The 19,115-nt window shown below is 44.2% G+C and overlaps 1 protein-coding gene across 1 annotated transcript in view; it reads right to left on the reverse strand.

Annotated features, from left to right (window-relative positions):
• PLAT (plasminogen activator, tissue type) overlaps positions 1 to 17,563 on the reverse strand; it is a 29,648-nt gene extending 12,085 nt beyond the window's left edge. Inside the window, exons 1-4 of the mRNA XM_054998369.1 lie at positions 17,442 to 17,563; positions 4,796 to 4,895; positions 2,587 to 2,626; positions 437 to 568 (exon numbers count right to left, since the gene is read on the reverse strand). Coding sequence (XP_054854344.1) covers positions 437 to 568; positions 2,587 to 2,626; positions 4,796 to 4,864 — 241 coding nt within the window. The 5' untranslated portion in view covers positions 4,865 to 4,895; positions 17,442 to 17,563. The remainder of the gene's footprint in view (positions 1 to 436; positions 569 to 2,586; positions 2,627 to 4,795; positions 4,896 to 17,441) is intronic.
• Between the last annotated feature and the right edge of the window lie 1,552 nt (positions 17,564 to 19,115).

Genomic DNA, 19,115 nt, shown 5'->3' on the forward strand with positions numbered 1-19,115 from the left:
GCTCATCTATGGCACAAAGGAGAAATGGCAGGTGTGAGGGGCTGATGGCAGAAAAATGGGGCTGATGTGGTCAGAAGCTTTGAAAATGTGCACCTTCCCATCCAGACAGTGTGCAGATGCACTTTCCCTGTGTTCTTTCAAACCAAGTTCGAAAAAGACCATGCCAAGGAAGGGGGACGATTAGATGCTGATGTCATGAAGATGCTCCCCAAACCAGAGCTCCAGCGTGGAAGCAAATGAAGAGGAAATGTCTAGTGTGGAAGGAACCTTAGCTGAAATTATTTTTGGTACACTTTGGAATGTTTGTCTTCTTCCTGCATTTCCCAGGAGTCTTCAAAGGAAACCGTGACTGTTTCTCATCCCCATGCCATCTCTTTCCTCAACCAATCTCAGTTTATTCCGATTTCTGTCTCATTCACTATCCAGACTGACCTACCTCTGACAGGCACTGCATGGCAGCGGCTGCGGCCACTCTCACACCGACAGTATTCGACCCTGCTATTCACTAGACGAAGCCAGCTCTCCCTCTGCTGATAAATCTGTTGGGTTGATGGGTCTCTACATATGGCTGCAGTCAAGAAAGAGGAAGTCCTCATGAGAAGACAGATCCTGCAACTCCATTTTCACCTTCCCCCTTTTCCTTCTCAGCCCTCTCTTCCTCCCAAATGGCCCCTCTTTCTTTGTCTTGTTTTTTCCTCTCTCTACTGTATGTGGGGTGTAAAATGATTTGTAGTCCCTCCAGGGTTACTAGTCCTGTTCAGAGGGAAGGGAAACGCCTTCCTTCTCTTCTAAATTCTTGGCAAGATTTGCAGGTCTTGTCACATTACCCGTATATGAAATATCCAAAAACAATATTCATGGGTCTGTTCTTAATTTGCACACACACAGAATTGCCATGCAAACACAAACTTTTGTATCCTGATAATAATCAGTGTTTTCTAACAAAGCAAGTTTCCAGTTCTCATGACTGCAGAGAGAAGGATGAAAATCAAATCAGAGACGCTAGAAAATGACTGAACAGGAGAAGTTCTTCTAGTGCTCTTTTGGTAAAACCCTTAACAATTACAACTTTCTAAGTCCATTGACTTCAATGAACTTAGAAGGGCAGGATTGCACTGTTAGGGTCCCAAAAAGACTCACATAAAGGGATGTGCAGTCACACAAAGAACACACACAACACCACAATGCAAGCAGCCCAAAATACCCCAAGCTGCTTTGAGGATTCTTTTTACAACTCAGCACAGACATTTAGGGCTAAACTACACAGTATGTCTGTGCATGAGTCGAGTCAGGGTTCTCATGAGCTGACGCATTTTCTCTACAACCCCTGATTGGGCGGGGGGGGTGCAGCTGTGGGGAACTTGCTCACCCAAGCACTGCAGGACTTGATTCAGACAGGGACCACAGCACCAGGCAAGGAAGGGATCCAGTCTCCCCTCCCCACTTGCACCATTTCCCCTGAGCTGAAATCGAGTGGGCAGATTTTTTTGCCCTATTGCAGGACTGCACATGCACTGCTTTGCCCTATACCACAAATGTAAAATTCTGCATGTATGTTTGTTTTTTTCTATGGAAGGGTGACCTGAGTGTATGGAACGTTAGACTCTCAGTATTGTTGCCCATGTTTGCCTGCTTAGCCACTGTGTACATTGCTCCACATAATATCCTAGAGTGTGGCACTCTTGTGTCTCAAACGTGAATACGGTATACATGAATTTAATATACAACTAATCAGAAATATTCTCTCAGTCTAAAACTCTGATATCCAGCATCCGGTGTTTAAATGTGGCTGTCTTGTTTTTAGCACAACTGAGCTTGTCACTATAGTTTTGCCTAACCTGACACTATAATATCTGCAAATCTATTTACAGCCTTTGGAAAGTCATACACATCAACCAGTAGAAGGATTAGTGAATAATATGAATGATAACAGAGAAAAAATGCCAGGAAGTTTAGCAGAGCTGGACCTTGGATGCAAACTGGGTAGATGTGGTCACAATTGGTGCTTTTGGGAGAATCAGAATCTAGAGGATTAATTCCTGTGAGGCCAGTTTTAGGAGCCTGCTTTTTTTCAAACATGCTCTGCTTTCACATTTGTAAACAACAGATGATTCAGGCACCATCGGTTTCAAGAACTCTCCCTTGTTCCAAGAAAACAGATCATGACAAGAGGCCACCTCTGGAATTTTCTTCCGTTTGGGAACATGGGATGAGCTCCCCAATTGCAACAGTATCCCACTACAAGTCCACAGTACTTCTCCTTATCCCTGAAAGTTCATTCCACCCTAGCCTCTATAGCTCTGTGTCCATTCCCATTCTCCTAGTTCTTATTAAAAGTTTGGTTCACTGAAAACCCAGATTGAATCAATTGTTACAATTTTCCAGATTTGCTCAATTGCTTAATTCTAGTTGCAGAACCCAGAGCTTTCCTGGACACAGCACTTAGCTGTAGATGTTTTTGAGCATGTAGTATGCTCAGAGCAGTCTGTGCACAGGGTCCCCTTTTGCATTACAAGAGATGGGTCCATTTTTGCACTGTTTTCTGCTCAGCTTGCATGGGTCTCTGCAGTAAGCATCGGTCCTTACCTCTTGATCGAGCTCCTCTTTTTACACGCACAGGAAATTCCTACAGGGAGTGAAATAATATTTTTTTTTAAAAAAAACAGGCACTAAAAAAAATCAGTTACCGGTGACTGCTATTTCCCAAGCTCTAGAGGAGCTTGCAGCACAGATCTTAAACATCAGAGTGCAATGCATAGCCAGCCCAGAGCTGAGCATCAACAGCTTTTGAGCCTCAAACTGCTTTTTTATTTAACCAACTTTTAAAAATTAACCCAAAGTATAGTAGTAGTAGTAGCAGCAGTAGTAGTAGTAGTAGCAGCAGTAGTAGTGGTATTTTATTCACGGTCAATGACCAACACTTAAAACAATAAAAAGGGTACCACAGAAAAGATAGAAACATCAGTAAAATCATTCAAAATACAATAGGTTAAAATTTAAATACTTGGTGGTACAATAAAATCTTAACATTCATTCACATGAGCAGATTAAAACCTAAAGTGGTTTATAGTACAATCAGTCAATGGTGTACCAATCGGGGAGGCCTAGCCTCCCAGTGATATTCCAGGGTCTTTCCCTGAATTTTCAGTTGGTATTTTTTTAAAGAAAGTTTCTAGCACTCTTGATTTTGGACCCAGAAGGAAAAGCAGAGAGGCAGAATTCAAATCAGTCGCTCATTCTAGACATGGGCATGAACCGCATTACGAACCAAAAAACCCCACGAACCGCCTGATCGTCTATTCACGATAGGGTCCATGGCCAACGAACCAGCGTTCGTTGGAAAGCCCGGTTCACTGCGTTCGCCCATGGTTCATGAAGCCAGACAGTCAGGCACCATCAATCAACTCCCTTGGAAACTGAGCTGGGGGAATGCCTGAACTCTGTCTGCACTCCTTCTGTCACCCTGGAAACCTGAATAGAAGCCCAGCTTACTTTGATCGGCAGGTCTTCCTTCCAACCATGGAGCTGCAAATTGGTTACAATTGGTTACATGGGAGAAGACACCCGGGGGGAGGGAGGGGGAAGGGGGGGTGTTCTGTAGCCATGGGAACTCCAATCTCATCCCTGCAAACCCTGATAGGCAGTTCTGACAGCCAACCCCTTGTATACTGGGCCAACATCAACTGGTGGCAATAACTGTATCGAATGGGAGTTTCCTGGAGGCCTCGGATTGGAGAGGGTATAACTCCAAGATCCCTATTGCAATCTTGACCAAACTTGGGTGCTGGCTGGAGGAGAGCCTGCTAAACACTCCCTGGGAATACAGGCTCTCTAAGTCCAACGGGGGCCGTTCTGACGCCCACGAACCAGTTCGTCAGTGGGAAATGTTCATTTCAGTTCATTAGTTCGGGTTCAGTGGCGGCACCGAACCACAAACCACTGGTTCTTTAAATTTTTTTTGGTTTGTTCCCATGTCTATTGAGGACTTGTAAGCTTACTGTTGCCTTCCAGGGTTCCAGTCAAAGGCACGGGCATAACTGCCAAAGTCTAGGCTTTTATTTTACATATAAGGCTATTTTAAATTCTGGTTGTTTATCACAGGGTTTGCCCTGATCCGGAGAGCCTGCTCTCATCAGATCTCAGAAGTTAAGCAGAGCTGGTCTAGATTAGTAATTGGATGGGAGACCTCCAACGAAGATTAGGGTTGCAGTGCCAGGCAATGGCAAACCCCCTCTGTTAGTCTCTTGCCATGAAATCCCCACCAGGGGTCGCCATAAGTCAGCTATGACTTGAGGACACTACCACCACTACCACTAGTTGGCCCCCTCACCACAAAGTTTCTGGTCACAGTCTTAACATGAGACAAAAACACAGCATCATAGGTACAAAAGTCAAGGCTGACCAGAGGTCTCCTGAAAAGTTTTATTTCTGTGTCCCCTGAAATTCCTTGGATGTTTCATTCAAGCAGAAGCTCCCTTGTTGGGCTGAAAAAATTGTGGTCATTCTTACAATCATCCATACAACAAAATCATACAACTGAAGCCCTAGCCAAAAGCCCTTCTGAGTAAGCTAGTTTTCACCCACTTAATTCATATCATAAGGCCAGAATTAGACACAGGAACGAATAGGGGGTTCCCAGCAAAAAAATATCTCATCCCAGCCTACTGTTTGGGGAAAATCAACTCTGCAGCACAAACAACCGTTTCCTTTGGGCACGCCAAGGTACCTGGCAGCAGAAGGACAGAGAAACCACAGCAACAACAAAAAAAATACTGGCATGTTGGCAAAGCCTTACCTGGCACTGGAAAGTGGTGATTGCTCCCAAGAGCAGCAGAAGTGGGAAGAGTTCCTGTTCCAGTCTCATGGTAATGCTTTCCTCACCAGAAGTCAAAAATCTTAAACAAAAATATGGGGAAAGAAGAAGTTGATACCTAATAAAGAGCCAATAAGACCATTTCAGATACACATCTGGAGCAGAGGTTGCACATGACAAACACGAGAACCAAGCAAAACAGCTTCCTTGGGGGAGCTTTGCTAGCATCAATAGAATACACAACAGATGGCTGAGAGCAGATTTGCTGGTTCAAGAGCTGAAAGCAGAGCAGCAGCTGCTACAGCCCAGCAGTATTTACTGGGGGATTTAAAACCAGACTCATCTGCTCAAGTAGTTTAACCCCGTCTTGTAGTGTTGCCTTCGGCTTTTAATTTCCATCCTGTTCCCTTCCTTTGGCTGGCTGCTGAAAGTAGGTTACTTGGCCTGGGAAATCTGGCTTGTGGACTTGGCACTCTGACTGTCTCGGTCACTGGTGCTTTGGCCTCCTTGACTCACTTCCCTGAAACCACAACAGCCTCCCAAACCCTTTTGAGTAGCTCCAGGCTTGAGTGGTTCCAGCTCTTTGGGCTCCTACCCTTGCATTTTTACAGTCTTGCTTTCGTTATGGCACTGGGTCTCCTGTAACCATGGGAAAAACTCGATCACTGTGGCAACTGCCAGCTAGACCATCTTCCAAGAAAGAATTTGTTTCCCTCTTCTGTATCTTCCTAACTGAAAACCATCATACACAGAAATGTCTCCAGGACTTATAGTGACAAAAGCACCCTTCTAGGGAGGTCTGCCAGAGCTTGCAGATGTGTGAAGCAATCTGAGATAATTATATTTATACTGGCTTTTATTGACTGGGGTAGAGCTATATATTTAATTTGCATTTTAAGCTGTAGATTAAGTTCTCCCTTCCCCGCCAGTCGAGAGAACCTGTGCTAATGAGCATTCTGTCACCACGTTGGATAAGGACTGCCCTGATTGCTGGGAGGGAGAACCTAATTAACATAAATGCTTATTAGTGCTTGAATTAATTAGATATTTGGAACCTAATGCATAAGCCTGGATTAAAATGGAAAAGAACTAAACAAACTGCAGGGCAATCCTAAACAGTTACATCCTTTGAAATCCACTGAAGTCAATGGGCTTAGAAGAATATAACTTTGATTAGGGCTGCATTGCTAAAAACTTAATTTTAGAGAAGCACCTTTCTTACCCTGACTTGAATAGCCCAGGATAACCTGATCTCATCAGATCAAAATAATATAGGTTCTCTAGCCCACATTAGACCCTTTAGTCTTCCAGAAAAAGCTGCTTAAATCCACCCTGAATTGATAGTGATCCTATTCTCAATAAAATTCCAGAACACAGGCTGGATATACTGTTCGCAAAAGTGTAAATGAGGCTCATAATTTGGGGTACTACATCAGCTCCCATAAATCACTTTGCTTGCTCTTTAAACAAGCAGTGCACCAATCAAAGAGAGGGCTAAAATCTGTTGGAAGGTAACCATTTTTAAATCCAATTTTCTGCAACAGATTCCACAGGAAAGACAGTTTATAGCAGACGAGTGACTGCAGCACTGCCTGCATCTCTTCTCTGGAACCCTTCAACATCAGGGCAACTTTTCATTTTTCACCCTAAGACAGAATTCAGTCTCTGCAAAGCTGATGAAGGCAATTAGATAGCGGGATGGGAGCATAACAAATCAATTAGTCACCAGTCCAGAAACCAAAACAAAGAACAAAAACTACTTTAGGTTAAACAAAGTGAGCCTTTGTTTAAGCCCAAAACTGAGTTAACTATTTCATACCCTCTCAGTCGTTGCAGCCCATGCCCTCCCCTATTACACACAGTGGAAGGCCTTCTGTCGAGTACAGGACCTACTTTGCTTGTTTTGCATGGACTTCAAATTCAAAGTGTTTGCACTTGTGGTTAAAGATCTACAAGAAAAATGCAAATAGCTCGGAACAGGTTAACCAGACCTTTGCAGCTGCAGCATGTGAAAGTGGTCTGCAAAGATGGCGCATCAACATCTTTCTCTCTCTTTTTTTTTTACTTCATTTATACCCTGCTTTTCTCCCCAGTGGGGATCCAAAGCTGCTTACGTCATTCTCCTTTCCTCCATTTTATCCTCACAACAATGCTGTGAGGTAGGTTAGGCTGAAAGAGTTAAGACTGGCCCAAGGTCACCCAGCAAACATCCATGGCAGAGCTGGGATTTGAACCTGCGTCTCTCAGATATTAGTCCTAGTCTGACACTCTAACCACTTGGCTTTTTTTCTTTTCCCAGCATGTGGCTCAGCTAGGAAAGGGAGGGGAAAGCAGGTTGCCAGGTGTGGGGGTGATCTCTGTCACATCTGTGCTTCTGCAGAGACACAACAGAGGAAAAGGGGAGGACAGGGCAGTGGTGGCAGCAAACGGTATGGGAAAAGGACAAGTGGGTGCTGTAGCCACCCACTGCCATACCACTTGCTTGTTGCTGCCATAGCAGTGGTGCATTTTTACACTGCCATCCGGAGGCAACCAAAGATGGAAAAGGGAGGCTGGCCTAAGGTCACCTTTGAGGCCAAACAGGATATGGGCCTGGGCATCCCTGATTCAGTTGCAATGGTCTGTACCGCACCAGCTCAGAAGCAAAAGAAAGCTTTCCTCCCACCCCCACCCCCGCTGTTGAACGCTGCATCTGCTGTAATTTTGTCTCTCCCACAGCTGTTAACGTGAATGCTCATACTGTGCCTGCAAAGATTTTTTGGACTATTTGCCAGGCAGAGGGTCAAGTCCCTTCTCAAGTCCTTTTTTATGTTAATGAGGCTTAAGATGATTCATAGGAGAGGTCTCTTAGTCAAGAAAACAACAAAGACGCGTTTGAACTTAAATGCAAAACAAAAGCCATGCTGCTCAGCTCTTAGAAATCACTCTGGTTCAAAGGACAGCAGTTCTGTACGGAATCACTGAGCTAAGAGGGCCCTGGTTTCCAAGCCTGAAAATCAAACAGCGACATATTCAGGTCATGCAGGGCTAACCTGGCACAACAGGGAATGTCTCTGGCAGTAGAGATCCAAGCTGAAATCCCTGAAGGGGGAACATTCCCTGCCTTAGAGTACATGGGCATTGGGGTCTAAGACGTGGGGGCAAATGCAGCACCTGCCCCCCCTCCCCGCACCGTACAAACAGCTGACATCATCAGTTTGCTTCAGCTATAGTTTGAAATGAGAGAATGAACCTGGGGGAGGCTCAGGACGATGCTTGACAACTTGAGCTTATCTTGAAAACCAGGTTTGCAAGCCATGGAAACGTTTCCAGCTTACAATCCTAGCTTGCAGTTAAACCACAATTCACAGATCACCAGTTGAGATGAAATAACACACTGTGGTCTGCCAAAAGCCAAGATTTAAAGATCCAAGTTGGTGCATGCAAAGAGGAGGAAAAAAGAAGGGGAGGGGGGCACCTTGAAGTCCTCCAGGCTCATTCTCATAGTATCAAACCGTATTTTGCAATGATATCTAAACCATAGGCTCCATTCACTTGTACGGAGCTGAGGAAGGACTGTAAACAGGAAAACCTTTGTTAGAGTGGGGAACTGCGGGGGAGAGGAGATCTTGTTCTCCTAAAGGTATAAGGCAGCTGTGCTTCCCAGTTTTATCTCTCCCAACTGGTAAGTGGGTAAGCAATGGAAAAAAATCCTTCAAGAAGAAACATAATTGAACCTGTGCCTTGTACTCAAAAGGGAGGAGGGGAGGGTGACTGGATCTCAGGGTCTGACCTGAATATTCAGGATTTTAGCCTTCTCAGGATCTCCAGGAGAAAGTTTCAAGTTGATGGGCTGGAATCGAGAGGACAGACCTTTTTCTGCTTCACTTGAGATCTCCGTGCCCTGCCCTATGTCCATCAAACACTTCCCTTGACTATCCTCTGCTGTCACCATGTATTGCTGGGTGAAGCTCCATCCCATCAGACTCCACCTCCTGTGGTACCACCACTTAGCTACCAGTCTCTGCCTTTTTGTACTTCAGGATCTGAGCCTCAGAAAACTTGAAAGCCGTCAAGGACACCAAATTTAATCTTCACCCAGGGTAGCAAAATTGCTTGACCTACCTTGGAAAAAGAACACAATTTCCCTACTAGCTCACCTTCCACAAACATTTGCAACCTCAATTCATAACCCCCATCCTAAACACATACACATATGTATGGTAGACACCCCTAACCTGCCTATCAGTAGCATTTCTACTCTGGGCCATGATCCACAGAGAAATCCTTCCTTGGAGCTCCTCAGATTATACCACTTGGGCCATTATGTGATTCCTCTTCTTCCCAATTTGATAGCTTGTTTTCTTCCCAGATGTCCTTACAGATGGAGTCTTCCTTCTAAAGCACCAAGAGACCTATCAGTTCTACAGAGGAACAGAAGCTGGGGATAGGCAGCAGTTTTTAGAAAAGTTGAAAGTGGTTTGTAAGAGATTTTACTTTACATTTCTTTAGTCCCACTGTCACCTCCTTAAAGTATGACATCCCTTTTTCAGTTTGCTTTGAACTGGACCAAAAAGCTGTTGTCTGTCTCTATCCACAGCCTGCTGTTTGCTTTGGTTCATCTCAAGGTTTTCTTCTGTTTTGATCAAAAAGCAACTCTTCAGCTCCTGGAGAGAGACTTCAAGGACTTTGGGAAGGAAAAGTACCAGAACTTTCAAGAGTTTTTCTGCTGTACTCTACAAATGGTCTTTCTGCATTTCTGCATAAAAGAAACATGAGCTTATTCAATCAGTAATCTTTGCGTGCGTGTGTGCGCGCGCGCATGCAATCAACTTATGGTGACCCTAGCAAGGGGCTTTCAAGGCAAGTGAGAAGCAGAAGTGGCTTGCCATTGCCTTCCTCTGCAGAGTCTTCCTTGGTCGTCACCCATCCAAATACTGTAACTTCCGAGAACTGACAAGATTGAGCTATACCATACTGCTTTCCTTCCCCAATGATCTTCAGGTAGTTCCATTTTTGCAGTCTTTTGGGAAAGTATTGGATTTTCCCCACTGTCTCTTGAGCATTCAGTAAGACAAGCTGGGCATAAGGGTTTAAATAAAATAAATATTTGTGCTGTCTTCAGATATTACATGATAGTAAATCACTGCTGGATTAAATCAAAGCAGAGGTTTTCTAAAAATTAAAGGCAGCGTTGATTTATCCATTTATTTATATATTTCATTTATACCCCACCTTTCTCTCCAATAATCCGAAGTGGCTTACATCGTTCTCCACTCCTCTATTTTAATTTCATAACAACCCTGTAAGGTAGGTTAGGCTGAAACAGCAGGACCAAGGTCACCCAGAAAGCTTCCATGGCAGAGTGGAGATTCAAACCTGGGTATCCCAGATCCTAGTCTGACACTCTAACCATTATACAACACTGGCTCTGGTCGAGAGTGCATAGAGGCGAAGTAACAGCTGAATTGCAGGTTACCTAGAACCTAGGGTGGCAAAATTCCAGATTGTTTCATATCAGAAGGAATGGGGTCATTATTTTGAATACTCACCTACATAACCTAGCTTGATGCATCTTGTAAAGAGACTAGGATGCAGAGGAAGAACAAGGAGCAGTTGGGTCTGCTTTAAGAGCTGAGCCCTGGAAGTGGAGAAGCCCTCCCACACACATTCACACACACTGTTGATGTCTGTTGCTGAGATAGCCCCTCACTTAAAAGTAGTTGCTGGGCAATCTCCATTCACTTTACTGCAGCCTATAAAGAGACCATGTGCAGTAGGCCAAGATAAGGACTTTGTCCTCCAGTGACGCTGCAAAGGTTACCAGTAGCTTGACCTTATCTTTCCCCACCTTCCTTATAATTATTTTGTTTCAAATGGTTTGATTAGTATTCTAAGGCAATTTGGGTGCAAATCTGGGCAGAAACGCAGAGTACAAACACAGTTTAAATATACAGACCTCCTGCACTTAGTGAACTAGAAGATGAGGTAGAGAGGGCTGGGCTAAACCATCCCTCGTCAATGTATCCGTTTTCTACATTCAGAGAGTGTTCTTTATGAGTAGAACCAGCATGACTCTTCCCATGTGGACCTCCTTATTCTTTAAGATGTACTGAACAGATTAGGATTCCTTCTACACACAAAGTTCAATTTTGCCAGGCCTGTTACCAGAGCCTTCTTTGAGGTGGCACTGTGATTTTAGAATCCGTTTCCCAAGGAACAACATTCAAGACATTTCACCTCAGGCAGAGAGATTTTTTAAAATTGCCTTTGCTTTGAAAAGGATTCTATTTTATTTTATGTGTGATTGAACAGCTTACCTTAAATTTCTGCACATTACCTCAAGAGCCGAGGGGATTAAAAAATCTTATAAAACCCCCAAAAGTCCAGTTTTTCCCTGAGCTCAGTGTGATTAATCCGACTATCTGTATCTCTCCAGAACAGCTTAATGGTTGCACGGCTCCAGCCAGCCAGTCCAAGCCCCTGCCTACTTGTCAACATGGATGTTCAGAATGATAAGCTGTATCTAACTGGAACCACGCAGCCATTGCTGTGTGAAAAATATAGCAATGTTTACATGGCTGGAAATCTAGTTTGGCGTTCACCGCTCATAGGAGTACAGAGGGGGAAGAGATCAAAACACTATCAAGTTATACCCCCCACGCTGCAAGCCAGTTCCCAAGACATGAGCACTCACACACATCAGTCCTCAGAGAACTGACTTCCACGTCCCATGCAGAAACGATGCACCACAAATACAGCACCAAGCCAAACATAGAAAAGGAAGATGCATAGCAAGAGTCATTGGCCACCCACCCTCAGTCCTTAATTCAGGGATTGCCAACAGATCAGAAACAAAACTTTCACTCTGCATCCAACTGACAGGCAAGCAGGGAGCAAGTCTGAGGGTTTTTTTTTTTTAAAAAAAGGGAATTGTACAGCTTAAGCATGTACTGTTTTTGTACTGGATTGTGCTGAGCTACTTCCTCATCCCTGCTCTGGGATCCATCCCCTCCTCACCCCCCAGAATGTTTGATCTCAAGAGTCCAGATCCCTACTCATTACTAGCCGCTCTAAGGTGAGGGGGAAATTCTTTCCCATCCCCACCCATTGACTGGTCCCACCCAAAGGAAATTTTATCAGGACAAACATCACGCCATTCAAAATCTAGTCTTCAGTTGTCATATGAAGAGAAAGCTGCCTTGTTTTCATTGGTTCGTTTAATCCGGTACTGCTTGCAATGGCTCTCCAAAGTCTCAAACAGAGGGGTCCTTCCTTGACTTGCTGCCCAGGATCCTTTCAACTGGAAATGCAGGAGACTGAAGGGCGGGGGGGGGGGAGGCTTGCACCTCTTATGTACGCAAAGGCGGCACTCTCCCTTGTGAGTCAGAGGCCCTTCTTGTTTCTTGCGCAGTAAGGCTGGGATCTGCACCCAGGCAAGGTCACCTTCAGCCACACAGCAACCGCAATAGCGCTGGACTTGCTAGTTTTGGCGGCGGCTGCTCAGAGTTTTCTGAGCCAGGCTTTCCTCCCCATGGTCCAAGTATAATCCAATTTTTAAAAGGAGGAAAAACATCTACCTAAGCCTTCAAGAGCAAGCAGGTGCCGTATAGTTCCTTTCACGATGGTATTGCCTGCAGGATGCTGCTTGGCTGAATCTCAGTGGAAATCAAAATAAGTTGGACACTTTGAGGGATACTCATAAATATACTGAAATGAAAGGATTTGCTTTGAAGGAACCAGTTCCTAGTTTGAAGTTAAGAAGAAGCCTAAAGAGCAGAGAGCTGACATCTCACTACCGTGCCAGAGGAAGCTGCGTAATTTATTTTGTCAGGTGAAAAAAGAGTGGATCTCTTTGAAATGAATAACAGACTGCTTAATAGGACAAGAAAATACACATTATAGAACAACATGCTGTGGTTAAATAACCCTAACCTGGATAGCTTGATCTCATCAGATCTCAGAAGCTAAGCAGGGTCGGCCTTGGTTAGTAATTGGATGGGAGACCTCCAATGAAGAAAAGGGTTGCAGAGGTAGGCAATGGCAAACCACCTCTGTTAGTCTCTTGCCATGAAAACCCCACCAGGGGTCGCCATGAGTCAATTATGACTTGAGAGCACTCTCCATTCATCACTGTGGTTAAATACAACAGGTAGCTGGCTCAAGGTTGACTCAGCCTTCCATTCTTCTGAGGTCGGTAAAATGAGTACCTAGTTTCTTGGGGGTAAAGTGTAGATGACTGGGGAAGGCAATGGCGAACCACCCCGTAACAAAAGTCTGATAAGAAAACATCGTGATGCGACGGTCCCCCCATGGGTTAGTAATGACTCTGTGTTTGCACAGGGAACTACCTTTACCTTTTTACCCTCCATATATTGAAAAAGTGCATTGTATTCCTCCATTCTGCATTCTACTCATATGAAGGAAAGGTACAGAAAATAAAAAGCAGATTTGGAATTCAGCCCATTAACAATCATTTAGAATTAATGAACTGTGTGATGTACACAAAGCAGATTCTAATTCCAGCTTTTCCAGTTATGGTCTCATGAGGATTAATAAACTACGGAAAGGATACAGCATAACTGTGAAAGTGCTGAGATTTTTTTTTTTTTTTTGCAATCAGCCACATTCGTTATTTTTGTAACTTTTTAATACTACACATATTTTATCCTATTAATTGGTCTGTTGTTTATTGTATGAGCTCTCCCCTCTTCTTGTCTGTTCATAATTGTAGGAGAACAAGCAGGAGTAAAATATGCAAAGGTGCGACCGAAATTTATTATTTTTTAAATTCACTCAGTGCATTTCAAGCCCCTGTTCTTTATCAAATGGTATTTTCCTTTCTGTTGCTAAATATGTTGTTTTCCTTCTGCAAATTCCAGAGAAGTAGCCATGTCAATCTGTTGCAGCAAAAACAAAGATGGGCTTTAAGATGTTACAAGACTCCACTGTGTTCTTCTTTTGTCCCTTTCCATGGCATTTATATGTATTTTCCTCTCCCCGCCCCTATGAATTAGTACAATCTTGCCAATCTTGGTTTTATTGTTAGAACATATGACATTGCAATCTTAGATATTATGCATTATTGATGCCAGTAACATAGTCCATGCCTCTACATTCAGGCTGCCAACTCCTGGTTGAGAAATTCCCTGAGATTTTGGAGCATAGGGAAGGAGGAATTTGGGCAGAGGAGAGACCTCAGCAGGGTACAAGACAGACACCACCCTGCAAAGCAGCCTTTTCCTCCAGAGGAATTTATCTCTGTAGTCTGGAGATCAGTTGTAATTCTGGGAGGTCTCCAGGCCTCACCTGGAGGCTGGCAACCATACTTTAAACTGCTCATCAGGTTGTAAGCAGCAATCAACTTGGAGACACTGCAGAACACAAAAGGGTGATGCCCCCAGCTACCATAAAAGAGGGTTGTCCCAGACAGGAAACCTGACCCAAACGCTGCAGCGCTTCCACATCGACTCCTACTTTGCCAGTGCCATCCTGAGCAGAGTTACACCCTTCTAAATCCTACGCTGGCATCTCCGTCTGACAGAATGGTAACTGAGTAAAGGCAAAGTGCTCAAATTTGATAAGGCCACGGGGGGGGGGGCTGATGATATAGCTTCAGGGCAGCGCTGGCCCTCCCCGTTTTATGGAAGCTGAAGATTCAGGGAAAGGACCTGCAACATCCCTAGGATTTACTTCGTATTTGCTGAAATCTGGCATGATTCATTCTACTTCTAGCCCGTGTTTTGAACTTTTAGCTATTTCATCATGAATGAGCCATATATCATTATCTATGACCAACTTGATTACCAAGAATGTAATAAAATGGCTGGGAACCTTTCTTGGGATTTAAGAATGTGACACTCACCAGAGGTTGGGAAATGGGCAGAGAGACAGAAGGAGTTTTGAATTTGGTACAGTCACCGGTAGAGAGAGCTGAAAGTTTTTAGCTGGAAGCAAACAGAAGACTGCAAGGATCCACACTGTTGTTGTCTGGGGCTGTTTTGCCTGCTGTAGCGGTCTACGTTTTGCTGCTCCGCTTCATATTTGGAAATAAAACCAATGTTATAATAGACTGTCATCCAAAGGAAACTAAACTCCTTTGGTACCACATCTGGATTTCTCACTCATTTCTCAGGGAAGTTGGGAATTACCTAATAGGCTAATGCCAACATTTTTCATAACCTGACACAATAAACAGAGACAAACACACTTTCACCATTGTGTGTAATGTTGTGAAATGTACAGCCAAGCATTGTGTAGTGGTTAGAATGTCAGTCTAGGATCCGGAAGATCGAAGTTTAAATCCCCACTCTATTATAGAAGCCTACTGGGTGACCTTGGGACAGTCACATACTCTCAATGTAACCTACCTCACAAGGTTGTAGTGAGGATAAAATAGAGGAGAGGAGATCAAAGTAATCCACTTAGAAGGCAGGATATAAGTGAAATAATCTTGTCTGGGGGGGAAATGCTGACTACACAATAAGCGTACAAGTCAGATAACCTGTTGTTTGACTCTTACGCTTTTAACAAAGAAACCATTAATACATTCCTCTGCATTGGCACAACAGGGAATCTGAGAAATTTATTATAGGGTAGCAAAGAACATTACAGAGATAAACATAATTTAAAAAGTCCAGGGGAACCTAAAAGACTAGCATCTATTCCAGCATAATCTTTTGTGAGTCAGAGCTCACTTCATCTGATTCATCATTAGCAGTTATTTACACTTAAAAAGATAAACAGAGAGACAGTACTAGATCAGGGATTAAAAACTAAACAAGACCTGCACCGTTTTGCTTCGTTTTAACACAGCAGCTTGCTGTTTAATAACTTTGATGTACCATATGATAGTGACAGAATATAGTAATTTGAAGCTCTTGCAAAACTTCTCCGACCTGCATTGCTGTTATCAATATTATATGTTGACATCACATGTTGTAATTGCTGTACAGGCAGATAATCCTGTTTGAATTTTCCCCACTCAGTATACAGACCCACAAGCAGATGGTATTTCCTTGTCCACCCCTGGGAGACCTAGGTTTGAATCCCCCTCTACCATGGTAGCCCATTGGGTGACTTTGGGCCAATCACTTATTCTCAGTCTAAGATTTGCAGTCGTAATCATTATTCATTAGAAGTCTGAAAGACAGTAACTGTATATATTTAGCAATGCAGTTCTACTATCTTTTGTTTCAGAAATGTTTCACTGCTGTATTTGGAATTATGTTTGTTTGCCTATTGCACTGAATATCCCAAACGATCCTCCTTGTCTCAGTGAGAAAGGCCGACTAGAAATAACATTTTAAAAATCATCTTGAGTTACATCCTTGTAATTTCAACGTACTTAGCAGCGTGTAATGTTGCATAGTTTTAAATTATTAGTGTTGTTTTTATAAGATGTTGGCCAGGATAACTACCTGCTAATGAGCAATCCTCATCTGTGGCCTTTTGAAAGTGAGGGAGGAAGAGTTAAGATGTCATGTGTGAGTATGAACTTCTCTGTGAAGATTTCTTCTAACACTGGCATAACAAGTGGTTGATGCAGGGGAGGGAAGAGAGCTAATAGAGAAACCAACACCTGGCATTTTCCCTGCATTGAGAAAGCTAGGAAGTCAGGTTCAGCCTAAGCTTCTTCCTGAGAAGTATTCACACATGCATGCAAACTCTCACAAGGTGCAAGGAAATCCACACAAGATTTACATTATTTTCAGTGCCCTACAAAGTATTCTCTTTTGTTCCCCCAGATGTGAGTGAGCAAAACTCTGATTTCTGTTCCACAAGCCAGACACGCCTCAGAGATCTGAGCTAAGCTGCTCCCCTCCTTCCCACCCCTTCTGAGTTCTAACATCCCTCAGGAACAATACAAAACATTGTTCAAGCCTTTGTCCTTTTAACATCTGCTCCTTTCCCCCTTTCTTCGCAGGAGGCACCTCTTTGAGTTCTGCACTAGCCCTCCCTTGTCTGAATGAGGAAGGAGAGATGGGAGCAAAAAATGTCAGGGGGAGATAAATGCTTCTTTTTCTGCTGTGTTCTGTACTTTTTGGACTGCAATGGATTGTTCATGAGTGCAATCTGAGCCTGCTACGCTCTGCAACTTTCTTTGGGAAAAAGCCTCTCAGAACTCAGCGCATAGAACCGGGCTGTGTGGCTGCAATCCTAAACGCACTTCCTAGCAGCAAGCCCCACGGAAGGTTAATTGAGTAAAACAAGTGATGGCTGAAAACAGGCTTTTGGAAAGGTTTTCGTAAACCCAATTGTACCACATCTTAACCGATGGCCAGGGCACAGGTACCCACAGATTGGGATGAAAGCACAGCCTCTTTCCTGTGCCAGCATGAGTGGATCGGAGTGGGAGCGGCTAATGCACTCTTCCTAGACTCCCTTCCATCTCGGGCAAGGTTTAGTTTCATCCGGGGCGCCACAGCTAAGTTTAGCTTCTGCACCAGGGTTCACTTCTGGAATAAGCAAAAGCCACAACAAAGAAGGCTTCGGAGCCCTTTCAGAGACCTTTTGCTCGCATAAACGCACTGGGGTGGAGTGGGGGGGACTTAACAGCACGGCTTCCAAGCACGCCGGCCGCTCTCCTCAATCTGCCCTCCATTGGACTGTGACAAAAAGAAATCACCCAAAGCAGCATGAGACATACCTAGCGTCAGCCCTCCCGGTGAACTTCGTCCCGGTCTATTCCTTCCCGCCGAGATGCTCTTCGTGCATCCAGCCAGCACCCTCCTTCTCTCTCTACAGATCATCGCTCTCGGCTTCTGCTTAAAAACCTGCAGCCACGGGGCGGCCCGGCACTGTGGTCTAGGGGGCGGGGCCAAGAAAGGTACTGGTTCTGAGGCTGCGGAGAGAGGGAGGGGGCCCACAGAACTGGGGAGAAGGAAATCGCTCTAGTGAAGTCAGCCCGGGGTCAGCTATTCATCATGCCTTCACTGCGAGGTTTCTCCGCAGAGACTTTAGCTGTCCCCAAGAAATAAGCAGAGATCTGAGTACGAGACGACCCCCGCCCCCCACACACACACACATGTTCCGGGCAGCACGCCTATAAGGCGAGGTGAGAGGGCCACCCAAGGCAACAGATTTCACGAAGGACTGTTAATTTGGGGGGGGGGGCTAAAGGAGACGAGGTTTACAGAAGAATTATATTGAACATGGAGAGAAAGAAGTTTTAACCTCTTTCAAAACACTAGAATTTGGTATCAATACAATCAAATGGACTGACAGGCAAGTTCAGGGCAGACAAAAGGAAAGACTTCTTCAGCATTCATAACATTTGCTGCTACAAGGCTGGGCGATGGCCACTTACATGTCGAAGAAATGAGATAAGGATTCTTCAGTAGCTATTAAACTATGGCAGTTAAGTGGAACCTCCATGTTCAGAGGCAGTGTGCCTCTGAATAACAGATGATGAGAACAAGGAGGGGATGGACAACTGCTTCCTTCCTGCCCTGTTTATGAACTTCTCTGAAGCTTCTGGAGTGGCCACTGTTGAAAAAGGATGGCATGACTAAATGAAACTTTGGTCTTATCCAGAAAGGCAATTTAAGAGTGGCAGAGTTCGGAAGCAGACACAGCTAACTTATATGGCACAATCCACCAGCAAGTTCTATAATGGAAGCTGCACAAAAGCACAAAACATGCTCTTGTGTAGCTGCTGTTTGCTTCAATGGGGCATGCACAGGACAATCTCCGTGTGGATAGTGCCATGAAAATTAATGGAAGGCTACCATCTTAATTTCCTACCTCAAGCCCATGTTATGAGCTTTCACATGGACCTGTCCTGGCAAAAGAAAAGAATTAAGCTACTTGCTGGCATGCAGCATCCACAGATGGAAGAGAAAGGGGAAATATTATTCCTCGTCTAGATTACAGCTGGGACTACAATCTTGTTGTGATTAGTAAATTAATCAATCCGCACAGTGGCTTTCAAAGTCTCTATCTTGAAGAAACCCTTTCCATATTGCCTTGGCTGCTGAAGAAGTCCACAGAAGATTCTGGGGCAGTTTGCAGCTTATTCTGGGATATGTTCCAGGGCATACACACACTCCATTCAGATCACTGGCCAAGCCTGCTGAGCCTCATTGTTGCTCATGGTTCGGCTGAAAGATTAACAAAACCATTAATCTGTATGTAGACAGGAAAGAACAGTATGAAAGGGCAAAACTGTCCTGCATGGATGTGTGGCATAGGCTGCATATACACATAACAAGGATTTTCCATTTTCCTGTCATTGTTGCAAAAACTGCAGAACCATTCTCATTGATGATGGAACATCATATCAGTTTTGTGCACACTTGCCTCCATCAATGGCCATTTTGCC

This window comes from Eublepharis macularius, chromosome 14 (assembly GCF_028583425.1).
Source record: "Eublepharis macularius isolate TG4126 chromosome 14, MPM_Emac_v1.0, whole genome shotgun sequence".
NCBI classification, from domain to species: Eukaryota; Metazoa; Chordata; class Lepidosauria; order Squamata; family Eublepharidae; genus Eublepharis; species Eublepharis macularius.